We start from the raw sequence: 24,556 nt of genomic DNA on the forward strand, positions 1-24,556 counted from the left end.
TGGCAGCTCTGTTGGTGGTGCTGGAAGTAGCTTGGCTGGTGGTGCACTAGGTAGATTTGTTGGTGGGGGTGTTGTTGGCAGTGAACATGGGGGCCAGTGGATCCAGTGGGGCCAGGCTGCTCATGACGACCAATGGAGCCATGCTAGCCAACCAAATAGTGAGGGCCTTCTCTCTGCCGGGGAGAAAGCGACCATGCAGAACCTCAACGACCGCCTGGCTGCCTACCTGGACAAGGTCAAGGAACTGGAGGATGCCAACACCGCGCTTGAGCGTAAAATCAAAGAGTGGTACGAGAGTCACAGATCAGCTCTTGTAGAAACGGACTACAGCAAATATTTCAAACAAATTGCAGATCTGCAAGCTAAGGTGAAGTATCATGTCCAGTTCAATTGATTCCTTGTCTTAAACAATGAACTACCGGTCAAAAATAATTCCTTAATTTTCATTGTAGAATGTGAAGGTACTTCTTTCTCTTTTCCCTCTTTTAGAGTTTGCCTAATCCAATTTCTTTTGTATGTCTCTCTATGTACTTCTCTCTCTCACAGTTTTTGTCTATTACAAACCTACCGCTTTATAAAAATTGAACGTGATATTAAATATTTTTCACAGAGACATTGACAGGTAAAAAGAGGTTCAAACATAAGCAGCTGTCTATAGCATGTGTTAATTAGACCAATATTCTCTGCAATGTGTGTGCTCCATCATATCAGAAACCTCCCAAATATACCTGAGTTACTCTGTGCCGCACCAAGGGGGGAGTCATTAGGATGGCGGGCAATCGTTATGATTACCGGCCGGGCGGACTTGGCCACTAATATGGGAGCGGTACCTACCAGGCACCGCCATCCATATTAGGATGGGTGCGGTAACTGGCCTTTCCATGGGGGCGATGCCGCCATAGAAAGGCTGGCAGGGATGTGCTTTGGGGCACGTTTCGGGCCCAAGGGGGGTGGAGGGTGCAATTGGGGGTACCATAGTACCCCCCTGCATTCCTATGCACAAGGTAGCAGGCACTGCGCAGTGCCTGCCACCTTGTGCATGGGAATAGAGAACATGTCAATTTGGTATTGCGGCGGGCCGCAATGTCAAATATACCGAATGCGACCACCAGGGTGGCGGTCGCATCCTAATCAGCGGTGCGGGACCGCTGCACGTCTGGCAGCCGGTCCCATCACCGCGAGGATGGCGGACTGAAGTCCGCCCACCATCCTAATGGGCCCCTTAGTGTCTGTCCTGGAATTGTGTTCTAAACATTTTACTCACTAACGTTCTTCTCTTGATTGCAGGATAAAAATCTTGTAATTATATCTGAGTTCTAGAAAAACACATAAAAAGCAAATCACAAAGTTGGAAAGCGAATGTTTAGAGATAAAGTTGTCAGTGATGGTCTGGTATTTTTATATTTCTTCCTTTCTGAAGCACACGTCACTAAATCAATTGGTACTAAATGCTCTAACTAAGCACACACTGCAATCAATTAATACACACTCTTATGCAGCAAACAGCATACAACCTGAACAAAAGTTGTAGAGCAGGTGTCATGCAGTTAAAAAGGTAGACACTCATATCATGATAGAAAACTATGATAACAGAGATAAGTTAAGGGAGAAAACATAATGTATTTTTCTGGCATGGGTAAATGGAAAAGGAGACTTTAAAACACAAGAAGCACACAACAACAAACCACAGTAGGAGAAGCTAGAGTATGTTTCCCATCCCTGCTCTGACCCAGCACTGGCTCATAAAAGCAACAAATCAGACAAAATAAACGTTTTCCAATTCAGATTCCTAGCCAATTTCTAACAGTTTTTCGAGAATGCCCAGTTGAAAATCTTATTCGGTACAGTATGTTTTCTTCTCTGATCTTGTTGCACCCCGGTTTACCCAGAGGCCAAATCTTACTGGAGTGCAGCTTCTTTCAACAGCCTCACCTACTGACGCAAAGCCTCAAATAAAATGTTTTCCATCTAGAAACCTCCCATAACACAAAACATTTCCCCTTGACTCCAAACATGTCTAATGAGTGAGACCAAGATTAGCCCATCAAGACAGAACGCTGTTTCTCGCGGGTCCCTGCAGTTTCTCGGAATTATAATCCCAGGTTTCACAACCGCCTTTATTCCCAACCCCCGGGCTCCCAAGTAATAGTCTTCGGAAGAACTGCTCTTGCAGCGGCTTCGTGCACTCGAATGTGGAATGTGACCCAGAAAGGAGTTTTCATCAAGTCCAGAGAGAGAGTCTGGTAATATTTACTTGCCTTTTGCAATCAGACTGCTTTAGTTTGCAGTAGCCTTTAAGAAGAAAATTCAATTTGTTTACACGTATTGTGATCTAAATACATAATGTATTTACTTTGAAATACAAAATTAATGTAAACTAATCTCAGCAGTTTTGATTCACAATCAGCTTGGAAAATCACGTTCGCATGTTTTTAGGAAATCTTCGAACCAATTCCTTATGTTGCAGCTACTTTTCTTTCCCAGCTCACCAAGGAAGGCCCGGTGTCTACCGAACGTTTGAGCTGATTATAATGTGTTAAATTGGTAAATCACTCACAGGTGATGAGCAGCAGAGGAAGTAGTCAGAGTCTAAGGTTACCATATTCAACACAGAGCCCAAAGTACTCACTACAGAAGCCAGCAAATGTTTACAATGGCAGAACTAAATTGCAGCCAAATGAAGTGAAATTCTGTCTTTTGGCAATTATCACCAGCACTAAGATCACGGTGTGTCAAGCTGATAAAGTGCTGAGATGCAGTTTTTCATGTTTGTATTTGAGTGTGACATTCAGTACTTTAGGCAGTAGACTTACTCAGCAGCTCAACCCTCACCGATATGGAGGACACCACTTAGTGAACATAAAATGTAACGTTTTAATTGCCATTAAAAATAACAGGCCCAACTTGCAGCCCATGTTAAATGTAATAGGGTATGAACGAGTAGGCCTTAACTCTTCCTTATGCCATCTTGTGTTTGCAGATCCTGCAGGCCCAAGCGGCCAAAGCCAGCGTCGTCCTGCAGATCGATAATGCCAGGCTGGCGGCTGAGGACTTCAAACTCAAGTGAGTGAAACACAGTAGTGACGTGTCGCAAATGGTTCATATCATCACACTTCCAATTCAAATTCAGGCAGCCTGGAAGTCAAGAAACACTGAAGCCTCCTAGCAGACCTAGGAGTCTTTTCCCCTATGGCAGATAACTCACTCACTGGCAGCCATGTTACAAGGGAGTTTTACAGGGGTTTTTACTTGTGGCTCCTCTTGTGCATTGAAGGCATAGATTCATGACTTGGGTAAGTCACCCACTTTACTGACACTGTTCCTAATAAAGTGAGCATTGTCAGTTTTAGCTGCTTGCTGTTCCATGATAAAGGTCTGACATATAGAAAGAGAGCAGGTTAATGTAGAGCACGTGCCCCGGCAATGTGCCTATATCTACAACACAGTATTAGCTGCTGGTGACACCACCAGAGCAGGAACTCATGGGAGCTCCCTTCCAAAATGCCTACTCCTCACATAAGGCATTTATGTCATATTAGATGAGTATACTTCCTTAAAGTGCAGCATGTTAAGGGATTAATTGTTAGAATATAGCAAGGAAAGTGACAGTTTTACATGAACTACACTTCAAAGGAGAAATGGAGATAACTCTAGTAGGGGAGGAAGCAGACACAGTGCTGTTTGCACTGGGTCCATTGTAACACTATTTCCAGATTAAATAGATTGGATTTGTGCTGATACAATTTGGCACTAATGTTTGCAGAACCTGACAAGTAGAAAAACTAGTTTTTAAATGAATGACCAGTGTTAAAACAGCCCTTTGTTCGTCCAAATGTTGGTGCAAATGCCAGGACAAATGTTCACCAGAACTAGCAAAATCAACGTGATGAAAAAAACTTTGTAGTAAAAAAAAATGGTGGTGAAAAACAGTACTGGTACTTATCTACTCCATGTAACCATGCGTATCAGTATTATGTGTATGCAAAATTGCCCCCATATGATGAGTGATTTCCTCTGGAATAGTGACTGTCATCCAAAATTAGCATTTCCCTGTGTCATTCTCAAATGTTGAGAGTTTCCGGGAGAATGTTCTCATGGTTTCACCTGGCAAATGTATCCCTGGAAACACCTGAGGTAATTCCGTACATGAAATTACAGCATCCATCGTAATTCACTATTCAGCCGGTAACACCGGCCGCTCGCCGATAAGAGACTAAGGGACCACTCAGAAGGAAGGTTTACAGAGTGTTCCTTGAGAAAGCCTTGGGATTTTCTGCCCCAAAATACACTCAATGATTTTTCCGGTAACTTCCACTAAGACTCATACTATCTGTATTCTTTCATAGCTGACACCATGTTTGGCTGGGGAGGGTAAGGCTTGTTGCACCGCATCTGATCAGACAACAGCTAAACTAATAGATAGAACATGCTTTATCAAAGAGCCTGAGGCTTTCATTGACATGTTCCTAGGTATGAGAATGAGCTGATGCTTCGCCAGAGTGTGGAGACTGACATCAATGGGCTGCGACGAGTCCTGGACGAGCTGACCCTGGCCAAATCTGACCTGGAGTCAGAGCTGGAGAGCCTGACTGAGGAGCTGGTAACACTCAAGCAGAACCACGAGGAAGTAAGAGATAGCAATGTGTTTCAGAATGGTCTTGAAAGTGATGAATATGGGATAAACCCAAAGTACCAATCATTTTCAGGACCAATCTTTTAGAGGCCAGTGAAAGGCACCAAATGTCCATATGTACTAAAGACCATCATTGTCCAATGGTGATGCACTACGGCTGAGTTCATGTCAGATTTACAGGATAGCCGATGACTATTTAGATTCGCCTATACTAATTTGTGTTATGAGGATATGCTGCAAATCTGGCATGGATCATAAATCAACATCGGATACTCCTGTTGTAAAGTGTCTGGCTTACACTAGCATGCCGAACATTACTTAGTGAGCGAGTGACAATCAGTAAGTTCTTTTAAAATTACAGTACTACAAGAAAACCTTTTTTAACATAGGCAGATTTCTATTGTTGATGTTCTATTTTTCACATCTCTTGCATGCAAATTGTTTTCAAATTAAGGGTACTTGTCTTATTTTCTCCTTGTAGGAGATGAAGGCTCACCAAAGTGATAGTCAAGGAGACGTCAGCGTCGAGATGCATGCTGCTCCAGGCATAAACCTCCTCGGCCTCCTAACCAAGACAAGGGAGCAATATGAAAGAATGGCAGAGGAGAACCGCAGGCGGGCCGAAGAAGAATTCAACCTAAGAGTATGGACTCCTCTTCCCACTATGTTCATTGTCGAAACAAAACAGAGAAGACCCCATCAAATAACCCTCATTTGTCTTTCAGAGTGCTGAGCTGAAACAACAAATCTCAACAGGGGTGGAGCAGGTGCAATCAAGCAAGACTGAGGTGTCAGAACTGCGACGGTCCTTGCAATCGCTGGAGATAGAGCTGCAGGCACAACTGGCAATGGTAAGGGGAAGTTCACCTCTCAGAAGGCATCTCCACTATTACGAACCCTAAAAGTGTTGTGTGATAATATAATATGAATCTGTTGCACTTTATGAAATCAAAATAATGAATTGTGCAATTGCACGTTTTTTTCTCCAAAGAGAAAATGTTCTTTTGACTATTTTGGAGCGGTCACTACTCAATTCCTACTCTGTATAAGGATGTACTCCTGCCATTGACAGAGGTACATCTACAGCCATTTTCAGGGTAGGACTGGGTTGGGGGAAACTTCTGCAAACATCCACAAACTCTCAAATTCTGGGTGTTCTATAATTTTCTAGGGCACCCATGTCCTGGAAGTCCCTCCTAGCCCGAGAATAAGCTTTACCCCAGCCATGGCCCATGCAGGTAAGAGCAGTGGGGCGGTAGGGTCGGGTCAGGGGGATTTCAACAGACAATGACAAGGAAAAATTAATTATTTATTTCATTTTCCCTCATGGTCGTCCGTCGAAATGCCCCCGACCTGTCCATACCGTTCCACCGCTTCTACCTGCACGGCCAGATCTGCTTTACCCATGTGGAATATTCCACCGCAATGGTGTAACATTACAACTAGGTAAATTGATTTTTGAGTGCCAGTTCACATTTTGTGAATTTATTTACATCCTTTATTTTGCTATTTGGACACACACACAATTTTGTGAGCTGTGCCCAGTGTGTCTAGAAGCATAGTGAATGTAAGAACATCCAGCCCATATTTGTTCAAACCCTTGTCCCCCACTCTTAAGCACTTTTGGTCACTGAATTCTATATCTTTCCCATTATTCCAGCTCCTTCTTCTTGGATCTTTACCCATGCCTAGGTTTTTTTCCATTCACCTTACTCTAGGGCTGGATGAGTGATGGAGCACTGCCGTTTGAGAGGCCCCACAAATGCATATTATGTCCATAAAAGGTAAAGTAACACAATAACTCAACTCAAATTCACTGAACAGTCATCGCGTAACAACTGATAGACAAATCACTACACTATAAACAGCTTGTGCAAGAAGTAGAGTCAGAATTAGATCCCTTGTCCATGAGAACACCAGCAATGAGATGTATGAACCAAAAAGAAACAATGTTTGTAGACATATTTTCTCAATAGATTTGATCTCTACTTTCTAACTGTGCCCTTTTTGTTGATTGAACAGAAAAGTTCCCTGGAGATGGACTTGGCTGATACAGAGGGAACCTATTGTGTTCAACTGGCAGAGCTGCAAGCCAAGATCAGCATCGTAGAGGAGCAGCTGGTCGAACTCAGGGAAGAGACAGAGCACCAGAGTGATGAGTACAACCAACTCCTGGACATCAAGAGCCGGCTGGAGCAGGAGATTGAGACCTACAAGCGTCTTCTAGAAGGCTCAGGCGGGTAAGAAGGCGGAAGCACGCTCCATTAATGAATTCCTTCACTTACCTTAGCAAGGCACACTATGTAGAAGGATCTCACAATAGAGAAGAATGTGTAATGTCAAAAGGCAGTCAGAATGAGGTTAAAGAGGATTCAGCTCCTCTGAAAAAGATTCCCATCACTTTTCAAATTGAGGGACATAGGTCCAGATGTACGACCAAATTTTGAGGTGGCGAACGGGAAAACGGCCCGTTTGCGACCACAAAATTGGTCTGCCCCATGTGCAAACCCTATTTTGCAAGTTGGTAATCTATTACCAACTCGGAAAATAGGGTTTGCCACTCGCTATTAGGAAGGGACGTGCCAAGGGCGTCCCATCTTAATAGCGAGTCTCACTCAAATCTATGATCGTTTTGCGACGTAAATTGTGGTTGCAAAACACTCACAGTTTACCAACTACTTCATGTAGGTGGTAAGTCACTCGCAAATGGGAAAGGGTCCCCAGGGGACACCTTCACCTTTTTACTGCAGTCTCCTCAGTGGGAATACTTTCAGTTTTTTATTTTGGTTCCATCAAGAAGACATTCAGATGTCCGGGTTTTTGGAGTGCCACGGAGAGAGAGAGAGCCGTAGCAGTGGGAGAGGCAGCTCGGGTGTGTAGCACCGGAACCGGAGCTGGGGAAAAAAACACCGAAATACCGAGCATACCGAAAGGTGCCAAACAGCAGGTTTGCCGCCTGCCTCCGGCCGCTTGTGACTTACTTTTCCTGCGGTCTAGTGTTATCGCGGTTCACCGGTGGTTCGCCGATGGTTGTTGTTGACCTGCCGCGGCCCCCTTTGAGCTGCAGGGGTCGCTGGGCTGTTACTCAACTCTGCCTCTCTGTTCCTCAGCAGCGCCAGTAAGGAGCGTGTAGAGTGCGGGGGGGATAGGGATAGGGCGAAGGTTCCGGACTGGATCCTTAGCCTAAGGAGACCCATCCCATCCCAGCCCAGCCCAGCCCAGATAGGGGACTGTGAAAAAAAAAAAGTATTTTAGAGATTCAACGTTGAACGCCGAGAAAATGGTCCTCAAAAGGGCGAAGAATAATAAAATGAAAAAAACCCTCCCTCCCTCAGTTGAGGAGAGTGCCCAAATGGGGACCTCAGAAGATGGAGAGAATGCAGAAAAGAGGTCAAATTAAAGAAATAGTGAGGGACGTAATGACGAAAAAACCACCAAGGACATCATCCAGATTGTGTTCGAACTCGAAGGGAAGTAACTCCGGGACTAGGTCCATAAAAGACTTTGTGAGTAGACACTTTATGAAGAATCCTGTTGCTATACAAAATCAAGACGTAGAGATTGAGATTGATACAAGTCAAATGCAGGGATCATCTGAGAAAAACATTGAGGATATGGAACCTTCACTTTCTGACCACTGTGAACTAAGTGATATAAATATCAATTTGGAACCAAGACTTTCGTCCTCACCAAGAATGCTCTCTGACTCGGACTATGACTTCGGTGAGAGAGTATGTGAGGAACCCGCAGAAGGGGGTAACGAGCAGAGGGATAATAGTAACCGAGAGGAGAGAGCAGACACAGAAAAAAATCGGGGGCAATTGTCACAGGGTGGTTATAAGTCCGCGGATGAGACATTGCGAAACAGTATTGAGAATCTAGACCTATCTGCATCTGCCTCAATGTTGGATGTTATCCTAATGCTACAAAAGACTTTACAGGGCCTGCTGGAAGTCACACTTTCAAATAATAATATATTAAAAGCACAAGAAATGAGCTTAAGACTTACTGTCAGCGAGCTACAGGGGATAAGGGCTTTAATGCCGTCGGTGGTACGCCCGGTGTATGATATTGTAACTGATAATACAAATGAAGAAAATAGAGGGGAATCTAGGGTTGAGGTTGAAGTTGAAGATGTGTATATATCGAAACAACCGATGCTGATAAGAAGACGAAATGACCCTAGATGGCAAAAGCAAAGATTCCCTCTAGGGAAAGTTAACAGGTATAAAGGAAAGGGAAGGAGCAAGGTGAAACGAGTGATAAATAAAAATGTAGAGTGTGGGGAAGGAAGACGGAATGAGGCAACACCACTAAAGCAGAAGATAAAATCTAAAAGAAGGGTGACACCAAAGGCCAGTAAGGATGAGAATATGCAACAGATGAAAGTGAACCCCCAAAGAAGCAGGCCCGGAACAACTATGAGCGAAACAAGAGAAAGAAGGGTCCTGCAAAAAAACTGTTGGGAGGAGAAAAGGGAAAAAAAGGATATGGCCTGGGGAAAAGGTAAAACGAAATGTAACCCAAGAAGCTTAGTAAAAGCGGGAGCAAATGAAATAGCCCAAAACAGAGAAAAAGGAAAGAAGGGAGCAAAAATAGGAGACTGGGGAGTTGGAGAAGTGAGTGGAGGAAAGTGGGTATATTTGGAACCCCAGGAAGCACCTAAGGGCAGAAAAAAACTAAGGAAAATTTTGCCCCTAAATCGCTCACAACTACTCTCCTCGTTTGCAAAATGCCCAAGTCTATATAAAATTGAATCAAAAGATTTAAGACAAGTTGGATTCCTAATAAATAGTATAGGGAAAGATGTCACAAAAGTAGAGGTATATTCAGAGATGATTAGATCCGCAATAATAAAAGCAGAAGATGAGATGCTAAAAGAAGGAATACGATTGATTCAAGAGGTAGAAATAGACAAGTAGGCTATCCCGCCAGCACCTTCTTGAACCATCATGCAGGGTTGGGAAAAAGACAAGCAAGAATAATAACAGGTGCGTTTGGAGGCAGAGAGGGAATGGAAATTAGTGTTGAAAATCATGAATTTAGAAACAATGGGGGTGACTGGAGCATGGAGGATAGAGAATTAAATGAGGCATGGTGGACAGTAAATGAGTCGGGCAATATGAGCGAAATAGACTAGGAAAATGGGCCGCCGCATAGCCTAAGAATAATTTCTTGGAATATTAATGGATTAAAAGATCGAAGAAAGGTGGAGTATGTAAAGAATATTGCACAGACGGCAGACATTATTTGTCTGCAAGAGACTTGGTTATGCGACGATACCCAGATAGCTGATGGCTATAAACAGTTCTCCAAAAAGGCGATGAAAGCAAGACTAGGCCGCCCCTCAGGCGGAATTATGACCCTAATCTCTACTGGGGCAATAGTTATGGCAGACCTTATTAAGACCTCCTGTAAATGGATACTAGCAAATGAGATAGGTCTACAAGAGCATGGGAGGCTGAGTGAAAATATGGTAGTGGTGAATGTATATATGCAATGGGGCTCCCTCGGTGAATACGTGAAAGAAATGGGGCATTTTAAAGCGGATCTGAAATATCTAAATGAACAATTTGGGAAATGTAATTTAGTAATTATGGGAGATTTTAACCATAAGCTAGCACCGGCGAAGGTAGATACCTTGATGAATGAAATTTTAGATGCATATGATATAGTGCCAGCTCATTTCCCCAGTAGCAAAATGAATAAACAGGAGGAAGTTTCCTAGGGTCATATGGGCTTGTTAGTCTCAATGGCAGATTGGAATCTGATAGTCCAGCAGGATAAACATTTAGAAGAGGGAACCAATGTTGCCCTATAGATTACCTGTATGTACAGTTCTGGAATTTTGCTCTTGTTAAAAAGTTTGAGATAATCAAAAGGGAAGAAAGTGATCACTATCCATTGTATTGTGAAATACTAAGAGATACGCCACGAATCTGTAAAAAGGTCTTACCACAACAAATGGATTACCCTAAAAGATTAACTACAAGGCTGACGGAGGATTATATTGCAAAATTGGCAGGTTTCCAACAAAACCTGCCTGTAGATATTGTATGGAGTAAGAAGGTTGACTGGTTTGAAGAGAAAATAAAGCAGGCATCCCAATGTCTAGCGGTTAATATAAGGAAAACCTACAAAGGGGGTAAAAGACAGCAGGAGAGGGGGGTTATGCAAATGGGGTGGTTCGATCTGATGTGAAGAGAGAAGAAAAGAATACTAAGAAGGGTGGAAAGAAAAGTGAAACAAAAATATGAGCAGGAAGCCTACAATAATTTACTAAAACTAAGGAAGGAATTTAAAATGTTAGTGAGAAATAAAAAAATAAATTTTAAAGAAAAATGCTGGATCTCCCTGTTAGAAACCATAGAAACCAAAAATATCAAAGGGTTCTGGAGGCTAATTCAAGAAGCATCAGGCCATCCCCAAGGATCATTGATCTGTGAAGTAGATGAGGCATCCTGGGAGGAATATCTAAATCAATTGTATAGGCGAAATAATGGGGAAGAAATTGGTAGGGAAACTAAACTACAAGTAGTAATGAATTTCATCCCTTTGTGCTCGGTAGAAAATGTAAAGAACATCATTAAGAATCTAAATCTAACCCGCGCGGCAGGGCCCGACAACCTACCGGGAGTAATAATAAAAACTGAGACGGAATGGTGGGCCAACTTTCTTTCAAAAATGCTTATAGCCGTATTGTCCACAGGTATAATCCCCAAATCTTGGAGGGGTGCTGTAATCAGACCGATACACAAGAAAGGGGATGGAAAGGAGCCTAAGAATTATAGATTGATAAATCTATTGGACATTGGTGCAAAAGTTTTTTCTAAGATAGTTTTGAAAAAAATTGAAGGATTGGGTGGATACAAATGCCATTGTACCGGTGGAGCAAGGAGGGTTCAAAGAAGGACACTCAACCTTGGACCATTGTTTTGCCTTGTGGGTCGTGGTAAAAAAGACACTCGAACAGCAGGACAGGCTTTATTGCTGTTTTGTAGACTTCCGGGCGGCCTTTGATTTGGTAGACCGAGAATGCTTATGGGAAACGTTAAAAAGATACAACATCCCTGTCGATATCTTGGAAGTAATCCAAAGCTTACATAGTGAAAATTGGGCACAAGTCATCAAAGATACAGAAGGAGGCCTGACTAAAGAGATAAGAATCAATAATGGCCTAAGACAGGGGTGTGTGTTGGCTCTGTTATTGTTCTCCATATTCCTTGCTAAATTACCAAAAATATTAAGAACCGAACGTGGAGCAAGTCCCAAGATAGATGGAAAGCATTTATCATGTCTTCTATATGCAGACGATCTAGTCATTTTAGATCAAACAGTAGTAGGGTTACAAAAGAAACTAAATGCCTTCGAGATATACTGTAGGTCCAAACACCTAATAGTAAACATGGATAAGACAAAAATATTATGTTTTAGTAAGAAAAAACAGAAATATAACTGGTTTTTAAACAATATTAAATTGGAATCAGTAAGTGAATACAAATATTTAGGTGTATGGTTCGACCGAGGGCTAAGTTGGAAAATGCATCTTCAGGCACAAAAAATAAAGGGGCATGCTGGAATCTGTGGTCTGAAAAAATTTAACAACATTTATGGGGATAAATCAAACAGACCGGTGTTGAAAGCATTTAACGCAATGATTCCTCCGCAAATGCAGTATGGAGCGGAAATTTTGTGCCTGGGTGGTAAATTTACCTGGGAAAAGGAAGAAGGGAAATGTTTAAAATCTCTTCTTTCCCTCCCTAGCTCTTCAATGGTACAAGCTATTAGGCCAGCTTGGAACCAGCAAGTACAGATAAATACGTGCAGATTTTGGAAAAGGATGGAAGAAGATGAGGAGAAGAAAGTAGCTAGTTGGTGTAGAAGGGAGATCCAGCGGAGTGAACTGAAGTGGGCAAAAGACACTAGAAGAAAATTGGGTTTAATCTGTGGAAATCTAAAAGTAAAAATTGATCCAGAAACACTGTATATCGAAGAAGGGAAGAGTGCAATAAAAAATCTGGGAAATGAAAAGTCTAGAGAAATTGATTTGGAGTATGTGAAACAAAAAAGACAGTACACTTTATGTTACATGTCTGGAATAATGACAATTCATACCCATACTTAGATACTTTACCAAATTACAATTTGCGATTAGAATTATTGAAAATAAGAATAGGAATTAATCCTGCTCGTGCTAATGAGAGAGTAAAAAATATGTTGATGGATGATAATGGTAAATGTATATGTGGGCTTGATCTAAAATGTACAAGTGTTCATTTTGTATTTGATTGCACAAAACTGACGATAACAAGGCGGATGATCTTAAGGCCCCTGTTTCTGAAGTACGGAATAAGTACAAGAATACAAGCAATTGAGCTACTTACAGTTATGCAGCATTTAGAAATTTTTACAAGAAGCAAAAAGATTCCTATATAACAATGGAACGGAATGAGGTGGTCATAGGTGAATATTGTCGGTGATATAATGGTTTTAACTATTTATGTACTAGAAACCTTTTATATTGTATGCCCTGTTTTATTGTGAAACTAGAAAATGTTTTAGTTTAAATGAAATTGATTTTATGATTTTAAAGAATATTGTTATATTATCTTGTGCTTTTAACGTGTGATAAAATGGAATATGTAGTTTAAAGACCGAATGGTCATAATAAACTTATTTTTGACTTGACTTGACTTGACACCTTCACCTTCGTGAGTGTGTGTAAAAAATGTTTTTAAGAGCAGGCAGTGGTTTCACGGACCACTGCCTACTCTTAAACAATGAAACTGAAACGTTTCATTTTCTTTTTTAAACGCATCCCGTTTTGCTTTGAGGAAAATGGGCTGCAATAAAAAAAAACTGCTTTATTTAAAAAGCAGTCACAGACATGGTGGTCTGCTGACCCCAGCAGGCCACCATCCCTGGCCGTGCTAGCCATTCCAAAAGGGGTCGCGAATTGCACCTGACTCATGAATATTAATGTGGAAGGCAATTTGCAACCGCACTATGAATCGCAAACAGTGTCTGAGACACTAATGTAAATTCCTATTTGTGAGTCTCAAATAGTGAGTCGCAAAACGGTGCAATTTACGACTCGCAAATTGAAAGGGTCATACATCTGGCCCCAAATCTCCTAAACTGCATGCAGTTGTGCTGTATGAAAATCTGTATCGCTCTGTTGTGTGAACAATAAACGGCAGCAATTTTATAAAAAGTTGTGCACTGGTGATGTCGTGGTCAGTTCTAAAAAGCCCTTTTAACCCCTTGTGTGCCACGCCCTTTCCCCGCCCTGTGCCGGGCGTTGCATTAGCGGGCGGGGTTCATGGCGAGCTGGACTCGTCATGGGCACAGCGCAACCGCGGCCCATGACGAGTCCAGCTCGTCATGGGCACACAAGGGGTTAAAGGTATGCTGTTCTAGGATGCTAAGTTCAGCTAGTGCTGCTTTGTGTAAGATTTGTACTTGAGGTATATCCATCAGCATAAATTTAAATACAAAGGTACTCGCCCAAGTGTATGCTGTGTAAAATGCAGAATTACGCTTGGTTTCAGTTGGCAATGGGATTTCATGCACAGTAAATTTGTGCTACTTTAGCAGATTCTGCTTTTTATGAAAACCTGTGGGTGCTTTGTGCTGTTCCCACTCTGTTACATTCCTTCTGAAAGAATAACTGAGGGGTTGGTGGTTTGTAATACAAAGCAATTTTGGAGTGTTCAGACACAAAGTACTTTTTGTGCATAAAAGTTGATAGTTGCTGATGTTTGCACTATTTTAACCAACTCTGGACCGTAGTAGCGCCAGTGCAAACTGTTAGTAAATCTACATCAGAGATTATAAAAGTCAATGGGTTGTAAAAATGACTGCCACTGTCTCATCTTTTATATTTGTTGGGCGATCGGCTTGCTTCATCAATATGGTTGTGTTCATGGTTACGCATGACAACATGTTTTTCTGTTGAATGGAATGGGGTAAGCCAGGTGAAAATCGAAACCAGGCCACAGTTGTTTCAGTCGCCCCTAGTTCCCAGAATATGGGCAAGGAGTAAGGGCCGGATTTATAGTTTGGCGGATTGGTGCTCCGTCACGATGTAATGGACATCCTGTCCGTCTCTTTACAAGTGCCATAGGACATAATGCACTCTTAATAAGGGGGATGAAATATCCATCATATTTGGGATGGAGTAAACAATCCTTCAAACCCTAAATAAGGTCCTAAATCTTTACTAGAAGGCTTAGATGAATGAACAAATGACTGACAATTTCTAGAGCAGGAACAACGACCCAAAGGGGCGTCTTGGCACTGAAAAACGATTCCAGCCTAAGGGAGAGGTGCCTGCTAGTCAAGAATATGGAAGTGGAAAGAGCCAGGATTTAAGTTGTTTCCCCAAAAGACTGTGATAGGGTGTGCCCTAATCTGCAGAGGGAGTGAGCCCCACATCTTAGCTGACAGATAAGGGAAAGCTCTTCCACCTTGTCTAGATCGTTTGATTCTGGTATTGTATGAAGATGGAGTGAGGAGGGGTGAAGAAGGCTCAGCTGTTGATGGTGAATGAGCTTTTCTAGATGTGGCTTAGCCCTACTTCTGCCAGGCCTTTGTGCATTAGGCAGACTGCCTAAAACATTATTTGCTTATGCACAGGAAACCAATGTAAGGTGGTTGCTGATAGATGTGGATTCTGGGATGCCGAGCAGTAGCCTAGCTGCTGTATTTTGCATGAAGGCACTGTATAAGATACTGGGGGATGACATAGGTCATTCGCTCTATATAGGTTGGAGGCTATTAGTACCTGCACCCCTGTCTTGAGTGAGGCCAACAAATCATCTCAGGTGCAACGCTATTGGCTAAACGTATGAGTGATCATTTTAAAATATGCCTAAGGCAGTGCACGTTGCCCAAGTAGTGAGTTTAAATATGAAATACATGGCTAGGGATTTGAAGTTTTGCTAAGGCAGTATTCAATTGCATTATATTTGTACACATATAGAAGATGCATACTTTGAGATGTTGTATAAAGTTATTTTAATGTCATGGAAGTGTTTCAAGTGTTGTGCACATGTCATTGGAGATGTTTGCCATTACTCCCTGTGATGAATTGTGTAATTCCTTCTGTCCTCAAGAGATGCACTGTTCAAGGGCCAATCCAAAAGGCTTTTTACTCAGGACAATATCATTCATTGTGTTTCTGGAAACAGGTCCTCACAGGTCTCACAAACTAAACATCAGTCAGACTCTGGCTCTAAAGGATACAGTTATGGAGGGCGCAGCAGTTATAGCCGCAGCAGCGGGTACGACAGAGGCTCTGGCACCGGCTCTTCTTCCAAAGGTAAATGTTCCTTGTGATACCCAATGCATGCACTCTTGTACCCCACTCTCACAATAAACAGGCTCTGACATCACCACTTGCATCCCACTCATTCTCTGACACAAGAGTCACAGCGTTGGGTTAGATTCAGCATGTGGAGACTATCTTAGAGCATGTGGCTTAGATTCGGGCTCAGACTGGAGCTTTGTAATGCTGATCCTGCATTCTCTCAGTAAGTTCTTTCCTCCATATTGACACGTCTTGGTTTTCAGTAGGACAAGGTAAGGCAACAACCTTAAGCGCATCACCTTCGGGTGGTACCAAATTAATGAAAAAAAAACATAATTAAAATGTTTTCTCTGAAGTTTGCTGGTCACACCTAGACTACTTCAACTACTGTCCAGGCTTTCAGATAGAAACAAATGATACTTATCGCTGAATTAGACTTATGCTAAACTTTATAATGCTGTGTAGGTGAAGGGAGCAAGTTTTTCCAAACCTACCTGAATGGGCAGTGGATAGCACTTTTCTACTTCTTACTGAGGCTCTAAGCACTCTTCAGCTGGTCGACCCAACCAATGGTGTGGTATTTGAATCAGAGAAAGATGTCAGTTGCAGCACTGCTCTTTCTTTATGGGATACTACTCCAGGGTCTGAATGTCTAGAAAGGGAATGAGCTTCCACAGATGGGGTGTTTGGTCGGAGTCCACCCTGGTGCGATAGGCGGCATACCACTGGCAGCACTGCCTAGTCAAAAGGGAAATTCTACACGAAGTCTAGCGAAGTGTGTCACAGTCCAGCTCCCAGTAAAACACATTGGCCCTCATTATTATACAATCTTACCCTGCTGAACTCCCTACTAAAGTTAGTACTTGGGTCCACTTACAGATCTACTTCCCTATCCCTTTGCTAACATGTAGTATGTGTGCCACTCCAGTAATGGGGTATATATAAACAGTGACGAATGGGATGTTCAAATTAATCTCAGCCACTGGTAATTAGTTGGGCCGCATCCCAACTCATCGTTATTTTGTACACTATGCAACCTCAGGTTGGAACCAGCCATATGCAAATCAGTCTAGATCCTGCTTCAATGGGAACAGTCCAGCCCGAGCTGCCGGCCCAGTTCCTCCCTGAACAGTAACACAAGCAACCTAGGACTGGCTCCTCTCTGAATATGGCTCATCAGCCCAAGTATAGCCTAGTTTCAGTGACACAGTGTGACGCAGCTTCGACAGTCCCGGGAGAATACTGCTTTGAAGGACTGCAAATCCCAGGGGGCCAGCTGATTTGGACCGCACCTGCACGCAATTCCAGAGCCTGCCCGCGCCCTTATAGCGCCTCGCCGCTCCCGCTGCCGCGGACGCACGCGGATGTGCGCCGGGCGAAGCCCGGGCCAAGGGCGGGCCCGTTTGAGCCCGTTCGAGACCGGTGGAGGCCGGGCTGGGCCCCTGACCCTTGCCTGGCGCCCCACCTGTGCACCAAGGGAGCAACACTTGCAATGTGGTAAGAGTTGTAATTATATTATAACTTCCCTATACATCTATTTGGGCCTGAGTGGTTTGTTTCCTCTCCAGAGACTCACTTCCATATGGCGATGAGTAAAGGCGGCAGCATGGCCGAGACTTTGGGGAATTTCATAACTCGTGCTAGCAATGTGCTGGCATATGAAATAGCTGCGACTGAACGCCGATTATCTTTAGAGCCATTACCAGGGAAACGTTCCTCTTTAGGTGGCATTATGACAGCTTGCTCTCCTAATAAAGGCCCAATAGTACATCATGGGGCTAAACACATAGATGCACTCCCCGATGCATTAGCAACACAACGGGTTCAAACAGTAACAAGGCCAATCGATCCAGGCCTAATTGAGTCATCTGCCCAAAGGAAAGAGCCATTGCCACCAGCCCCTATCTTCACAACAAGGTCAAAGTCGGAACAGTCCGTGAGGAGTAAGGGGCCAAGAACAAATCCATCGAAGGGGAAGAAGCACGAGGGAGGATCAACGAGACACTATAATAACAAAAAACCTAAAAACATTCTTAACTCGAACATTGGTCATAGCGATGTACTCGAGCAGGGAGATTTACCTATAATATCGGGATTGGACACTATACCATCTATGTCACCTGATTTTATTTTGAAAGAGCCTTCTCAATGTTCTAAATGTTTAATTGATGATGTATTTTGGGAAAAAATGGAGCTCTTAATTTCAGGGAGTTTATCTCCATTAGCTAAGCGTCTAGCCATCGTAGAGGAAAAACTAGGGTTGTTTCTTATTGCTGCGGACTCAAACCGCAGCGAGTTGGTCCACCAACCTAAGAAGGGTCTTTGTCAACCAATACCCTCACAACAAGTTTCTCTGCTGGCGGCAAGAGAGAAAGAGCTAGTTCCATCTAGTGATACAATAGTACTCGATAGTGACCAAATGCAAAGCAATGAGAGAATTGCTACCCCTACCTATCCTTCCCAAATTCCCCAGGTCCCTGTTGATGCTAGGGTGACTAGGAACTCTCCCCAATTGCATAAAGCAGTGTCTATTACTGATCATTGTAATAATCAACATCTTGGCCCAAAAATAAAACTACCAAGACCCGATCTTCCCCCTGAGTGTAGTTCTCATGTAGTGGTTCTAGCTGGTGTCCCCGAACTCCATGTTGATAAAACTGAACCATACATGGCCCTGAAGAACAAGGTCACGTATTGGCTCCGTGTGAACAGACCTCTGCCACCCTATCTCGACGGGGAAATTATGATGGTGCGCAGAGTGGAGTGGGTGGGCAGGAGTGCGAAAAATATAAGGGGTGATTGCATCCTTATAACCTTTAGGGATAAAGGGGTGACCAAGTTTCTAGGTGATGGAGGATGGGCTAGTTCCCCGGACGGAATTCAATCTCTCCCCCTTTCTTTCTTTTACCCTATCAAAGCATCTAATCCTGAAATAGGTTTTGTGGATCAAATTGGAGCAATGAGGGAAAGCTGTAGGGGCCCCATTGGGATTAGAGCAGTCCCTCATCCTGTCCCATGCCCCCCTATTCAATGCTATAATAGGTTCAGCACCCTTGATTTGGTTGATTGACTGCAATCCACAGGCGAGGACACCAAAAACATTCAATCACAGGGGCTGGGCCTCACACAGGTCGGGAGACAGGAAACTCTTTCCGGACACAGCATGGCTTCTAATAATCAAGAATGTATAAGGGTAGCACCTACCGCCTCACAGGGGCTATCTCAGCAAATAGATTTGGCCTTGGAATGCACTCGAGATCCCACCAGTATTGAGACCAGTATAAATATTGCTCCCAGCCAATTACTGATTGCTAGTCCTCCCCTAACCCTAGAGTTATCAGAGAATAGGGGGGACACACCTGGCCAATCCACACAGCTCCACATGGGCCCACAAATAAGAGCTAATACCACCCAAAAATTAGAGCATGGAGCAGGCCTAATAATACTATCCTGGAATCTGGCAGGTATCGGTCCATTGCTGAACTCCCCGGACTGGGGGGAGTTCATAGATGGACACGATATATGTCTTTTTCAGGAAACCTGGGCAACGCAAGCATGTCACCGCCTTGGGTTTGTCACGTACTGGGTAGCGGCAGTAAGGGCCACAAGAGGGAGACCATCAGGTGGATTGTGTATCTGGGTGAAAACACATTTGGGCTGTGCAATCAGAGTAATTGATACTGGCTCACTGGATATTATGTCCATAGCCCTAACATTTCGGGATCACCCTGAGCTGAACCTAATTAATATTTATTCTCGCCCCACGAAGTATGGTCAAACATCTAGTACCTTGTCAAAACTAGAGGATTTCCTGTGTATTCTACCCAAGCTGGAACATTTACTCATAGGTGGTGACTTTAACTGCCATTTTGAACCTCTGAATGGTGTGTCCAGTTCGGTTACTCAAGAAGAGGATCAAGTATGGGCAATTCCCCCCTGTAACTTATATCCTACGAAGGGATGGACACCCTTGGTTCTTCAACTCACCACTCTAACCCTTACTCATTCTCTGAGGGCATGCAATGGAAGGCACCCAGCGGACAATCCTGGTAAATCTACATTCCAACGGAATAGTTATGCCTCCATTATAGATTATATAATGATTAAACTGGGTATGTGGTCCAGGGTTTTGGATTTTCAGGTGGTAAATCGCAGTGAAAGCGATCATAATCCCCTTGTCCTCATTTTGGAAGGTTACGATAATTCCCTATATCAATCGAGGGATATTAACCATCTATCCCCTCTGGTTACTTCATGTGGAGGCCGGAGAGTTAGATGGGAAAAGATTGCCCAATCCCAAACCGAGCTTGGTGATATGTATAGGGAGATTTATCCGCTCTTAGAGCGAGCACTGGATCCTGCTGTTGCGGGAATTGGTCATTTAGACCAGGGTAATATAGGCTCTACTCATGTTGAGCTATGCGCAACCTTAGAGGAGTACTTTTATCGGGGAATAAGGAGGCAATCCCAAAATCTGAGAGAGAGATCTCTATGGTTTACTAAAACTTGTAGAGAAGCAAAGTTATCACTCCTAGTAAATCTAAAAGGGGGGAACAAGGAATTGATTAAGGAGGCGAGGGGCCATTATAAGAAAGTGATTACAGCTGCAAAAAAGGAGTGGGAGTACATTAGATGGGAGGAAATTTCTATTACATTAAGGAAAAAGGACTCTAGGGCTTTTTGGAATCTGATCAAAACTGGGTCCTCTGCCTCCCAAGCAGCAGTCCAACCTAATTTAGGGGAGGACGTGTGGCGCCGGCACTATCAAGCCCTTTATGCCAGCAGCTTAATGGTCCCAGAACCCTACGAATCCCCAACCAGGCTAGTCTCTTCCTTGACTATGGGTGATAAAGATTTATGTTCATTAGAAGAGGTTGAACTGGCCCTGAAAAAAGTCCTCCCAAATAAAGCCCCTGGTTTAGATAGGATACCGGGTGACCTATATAAGAGCGAACAGGTCGTATGGGCTCCCTATCTACAAAATCTTTTTAATGCAATTTTTAAAGGAATGCCACTACCTCATACCTGGGCTGGGGCTGAGATTATTCCGATACATAAAAAGGGTTCGCCCCTGGATCCGGCAAACTACAGGCCGATTAGCTTAATAGACGTGGCACAGAAGATCTTTGCCCGCGTTCTATTGGGGAGGCTCCAAGCATGGATGGAAGAGTTTAACATCCTGACTCCCCTACAGGTGGGCTTTAGAGCTAAAATGTCAACAATAGACCAACTGTTTAGACTACAGATGATCTATTGGAAATCCATCAAATTGGAAGGTGGTACTCTCTACCTCTCTTTTGTTGATCTAAAATCCGCCTTTGACATGGTAGACCGACGACAGTTGTGGGACCTTTTGAAGGGAATGGGTGTCCCCCCATACCTTTGCCATCTTTTGGAAATTCTACATAATAACACCTTTGCTAGGGTAAGGTATGGCCAAAACGGTGAATTAACATCTCCCTTCCCCGTTGAAAGAGGTGTAAGGCAGGGCTGTGTCCTTGCACCGACCCTCTTCTCTCTATTTCTAAACGGCCTTGTGGAAGAGTTGTTAGCACTAACAGACATTGATGCACCTAGGCTAGCTGGCAGGAAAATACCTGCACTAATGTTTGCAGATGATACTCTGCTCCTGTCCAAGACTGCCATGGGGATGGAAAGAGTCTTGGAGGGCTTTGCTACATTCTGCAGAAACAGGAACCTGGTCATCAATGTTAACAAGACCAAATATATGGTCCTGCATGCGGACACCACAAACTGTCCTATCCCAAAGTTGGACGATTTGCCGTTGGAGCGAGTCTCGGTTTTTGATTATCTGGGGTTAACATTAAGTAATAAAATGGACTGGGGAGCTCAGATCTCGAAGGCCAATCTGAAATTGGTCCAAGTTTCTGGGGGAATCTTGAAGATGTATAGGGACAGCCCGTTAAAGTTAATAGGCCCGCTTGTAGAGGTCTATAAGGTCCAGGCAAGAGGAGTGGCGGCCTATGGCGCTGAACTTTGGGGCCACAGTTCAGTCCAGCTCTTAGCAAGGTCAGAAAACCATTTTATGAGGCAACTTTTAGCATTACCTAAGAGCACTCCCCTTCAGCCTCTTAGGATGGACCTTGGCATTCAGCCAATAGTAGATCTGGTTGCTTCACGCCCGGTTATGTACTGGCGCCGTTTGTGGAGCACACCAGAACTTAATAATTTTAGGGAGGAATTAAAATCAATTATGATACTCCCAAGGGCGGGTACCATTCCGTGGCTTGCATACATTAAAAAGCTTTTAGGCAAAATTGGAAGGGATGACCTTTGGCTTAATCCAGAGGAGACCTGCGTTGTCCTACCAAAAAAACAGCTGGCCAAAGCGATAGAGGATTACAAACTGACTCAAATATTACGCTCAGAGTCTAGTACTAATTTGACCTCTGCATTCCTCGAAATGAAAATAAGTTACAGCTTCGAGCCCGCACTGTATTTGATCCAATCACTGCTTGCCAAGAAACTTTATATTCAATTTAGGCATGGATCCCTTCCTTTATTTTCTAGGACGAATAACTGGCAAGGTTCTATAATTCGTTCCTGCCCAGGGTGCAGTTTGTATGAAGAATCAGAGGTCCACGTATTATTTTTTTGCAAGGCTTACACAAAACCACGCAAAAAATGGATCATCCAACTAGCGAAAAACCTGGGTGTAAGTAACTATAGAGACCTTCATAGAGTAATGAAATTTGATACCTCTCCTTTATTCGTCACAGTAACTGCTAAATACCTATTCTCAATGTGGGTAATAAGAAAACACTGTAATGATTTTTCTTCTTTTTTTTCATTGCAAGCTATGTCCCTTTTTATTTTATTTCTGTGTCATACATCATGTACTTTTTATGAATACATATCGTCTTAAATTATTGTTTTATGAGAGGTTTTAAGATTATTGACTACATATGTAGATTTTTTTCTTTTTTTCTTAATGTGATGTCTGCACTTTTATGGCATTTTTGCCGAAATAAAGTTTTCTGACTGATTGACACAGCGTGCACAGGACCAACGTCTGGGCATGCAAGTCCCACTTAGAGAGGAACACTAAAGTATACAGAGATTTATGGATGGGATGCTTGAATATATCTTAGGCACTGGTAATTACTCAGGCCAAATACCTATCTATTGATATTTTGCACACCATGCCACCTCAGTTTGGACCCAGCCATATGCAAATCAATCCTGATCCTGCTCCAATGGGAACAGTCAAACCTGAACTGCTGAGCCAGGTCATCCCTGAAGCGGAACACAAGCAAGCTAGGACTGGTTTCGCTCTGGTAGGGCTCATCAACCAGTTATAGCTTGGTTCCAGTGACACAGTGTGCATAGGCCCTGTGTCTGGGCTCTATTTCCATATGAAACAAGCCACTTGAGATACCAACACGAGAATTTTTCTATGCAATTTGGGGCCAGATGTATGACCATTGGATGTAGCCTCATTTGGGACTGCATTACCACCCTCTTGAAGAGCGTCACAAAACATTCATACATAGGTCTGCGAGTCACAATTAGGAAGGGGTGCCATTGGGACGCCCCTTCCTAATTGCGAGTCGCTAAACACTATTTTGCGAGTGGCAATTGTTTGCGACTCGCAAAATAGTGTTAGTACATGGCCCACAGGGATGTTGCATGGCCCAACGTGTCACAAAGCAGTTTGTGCATGCAAAATCCCGTCATACATCTGGCCCTTAGTGCTCTGCAGGAAACAAATGCAAAAAAATCTAATAACACAAAATTTCAGGAAATGTTGGGAATTTCACACAGAATTTGGCGATTTCACTGTCGTAATTTACATTTCACCTAGGCCTAATTAATACAGTACACAAAGCCAACTCACTGATAACAGGGCTCAGTCCCCTTAACTTACAGGTAGCAAACCCTACTGGATGGCTGATTCAAACCCCCATGTTGCCATTCTCTATGGTCCATGCATTTTAGATTGAACCATCCTAACTTATTTTGTTTTTCAGAGCCTGCCAGGACAACACGGGTCATAACAATTACAGAGGACTTAGTTGATGGCAAACCAGTCAGCACGAAAAGACAGGTACATGACCATCAATGAATGTTGAAGAGGAGTTGAAGGTTGCAGACCCAGCCAATGGAACATGCGAGGAAAGGATTCCAAATAATGGGGAACGTCAGATTTCCTATACGCTTTCTGGACTGCTTTGCACTTTATCCACATGCTTAAATTAGTGCTCTTGTGTACTACTCTCTAAACAAGAGCGCCTTTTTTGATTTTCACCTTGAAAAAGATTATCCTAGAGTAGAACTCGTGACATCACAGTTTTTGAGCAGCTGCCACAACAGAGGGTACTCAGTTTAGGGATGTCACTAAGTTTCACAGTGAATCACACATAGTTACTGTTGAATGTATTATCAATTGAAACCATAGTGACAATGCATTATTATGACTGGAAGATATTGTGAAAGAGGGTCCAAAAACCTTCCATCCGGAAACGTTTGCTGTGTTGTTCCTTTTCAATCTACTATTGTGTGTTTATTTTTTAGGTTGAGGGGATGGTCTCCTTTTTACATCTGCTTGCCTTTTTGTTCAATTCAATAAACTTTCTCTTTGATGCAACGTA

The 24,556-nt window shown here is 43.2% G+C and overlaps 1 protein-coding gene across 3 annotated transcripts; it reads left to right on the forward strand.

The window, feature by feature from the left end:
• LOC146868259 (keratin, type I cytoskeletal 17-like) lies at nt 1-24,556 on the forward strand. Of its 3 annotated transcripts, XR_014962847.1 has the most exons (9): nt 46-367; nt 2,981-3,063; nt 4,471-4,627; nt 5,115-5,276; nt 5,359-5,484; nt 6,656-6,873; nt 15,826-15,956; nt 22,476-22,620; nt 23,936-24,556. XR_014962847.1 is itself a non-coding variant. In XM_085609585.1 (8 exons), the coding sequence occupies exons 1-8, from the start codon at nt 194-196 to the stop codon at nt 24,028-24,030; spliced, it is 1,146 nt and encodes a 381-aa protein (XP_085465711.1). In that variant the 5' UTR covers nt 1-193; the 3' UTR covers nt 24,031-24,556. The 3 variants fall into 3 exon arrangements, 2 of the variants coding, with proteins under 2 accessions (XP_085465711.1, XP_085465709.1); XM_085609585.1 differs by lacking the exon at nt 22,476-22,620 and having other exon boundaries at nt 1-367; XM_085609583.1 differs by having other exon boundaries at nt 22,476-24,556.

The sequence above is a fragment of the Triturus cristatus genome, chromosome 1_2 (genome assembly GCF_964204655.1).
Source record: "Triturus cristatus chromosome 1_2, aTriCri1.1, whole genome shotgun sequence".
In the NCBI taxonomy this organism is placed as follows: Eukaryota; Metazoa; Chordata; class Amphibia; order Caudata; family Salamandridae; genus Triturus; species Triturus cristatus.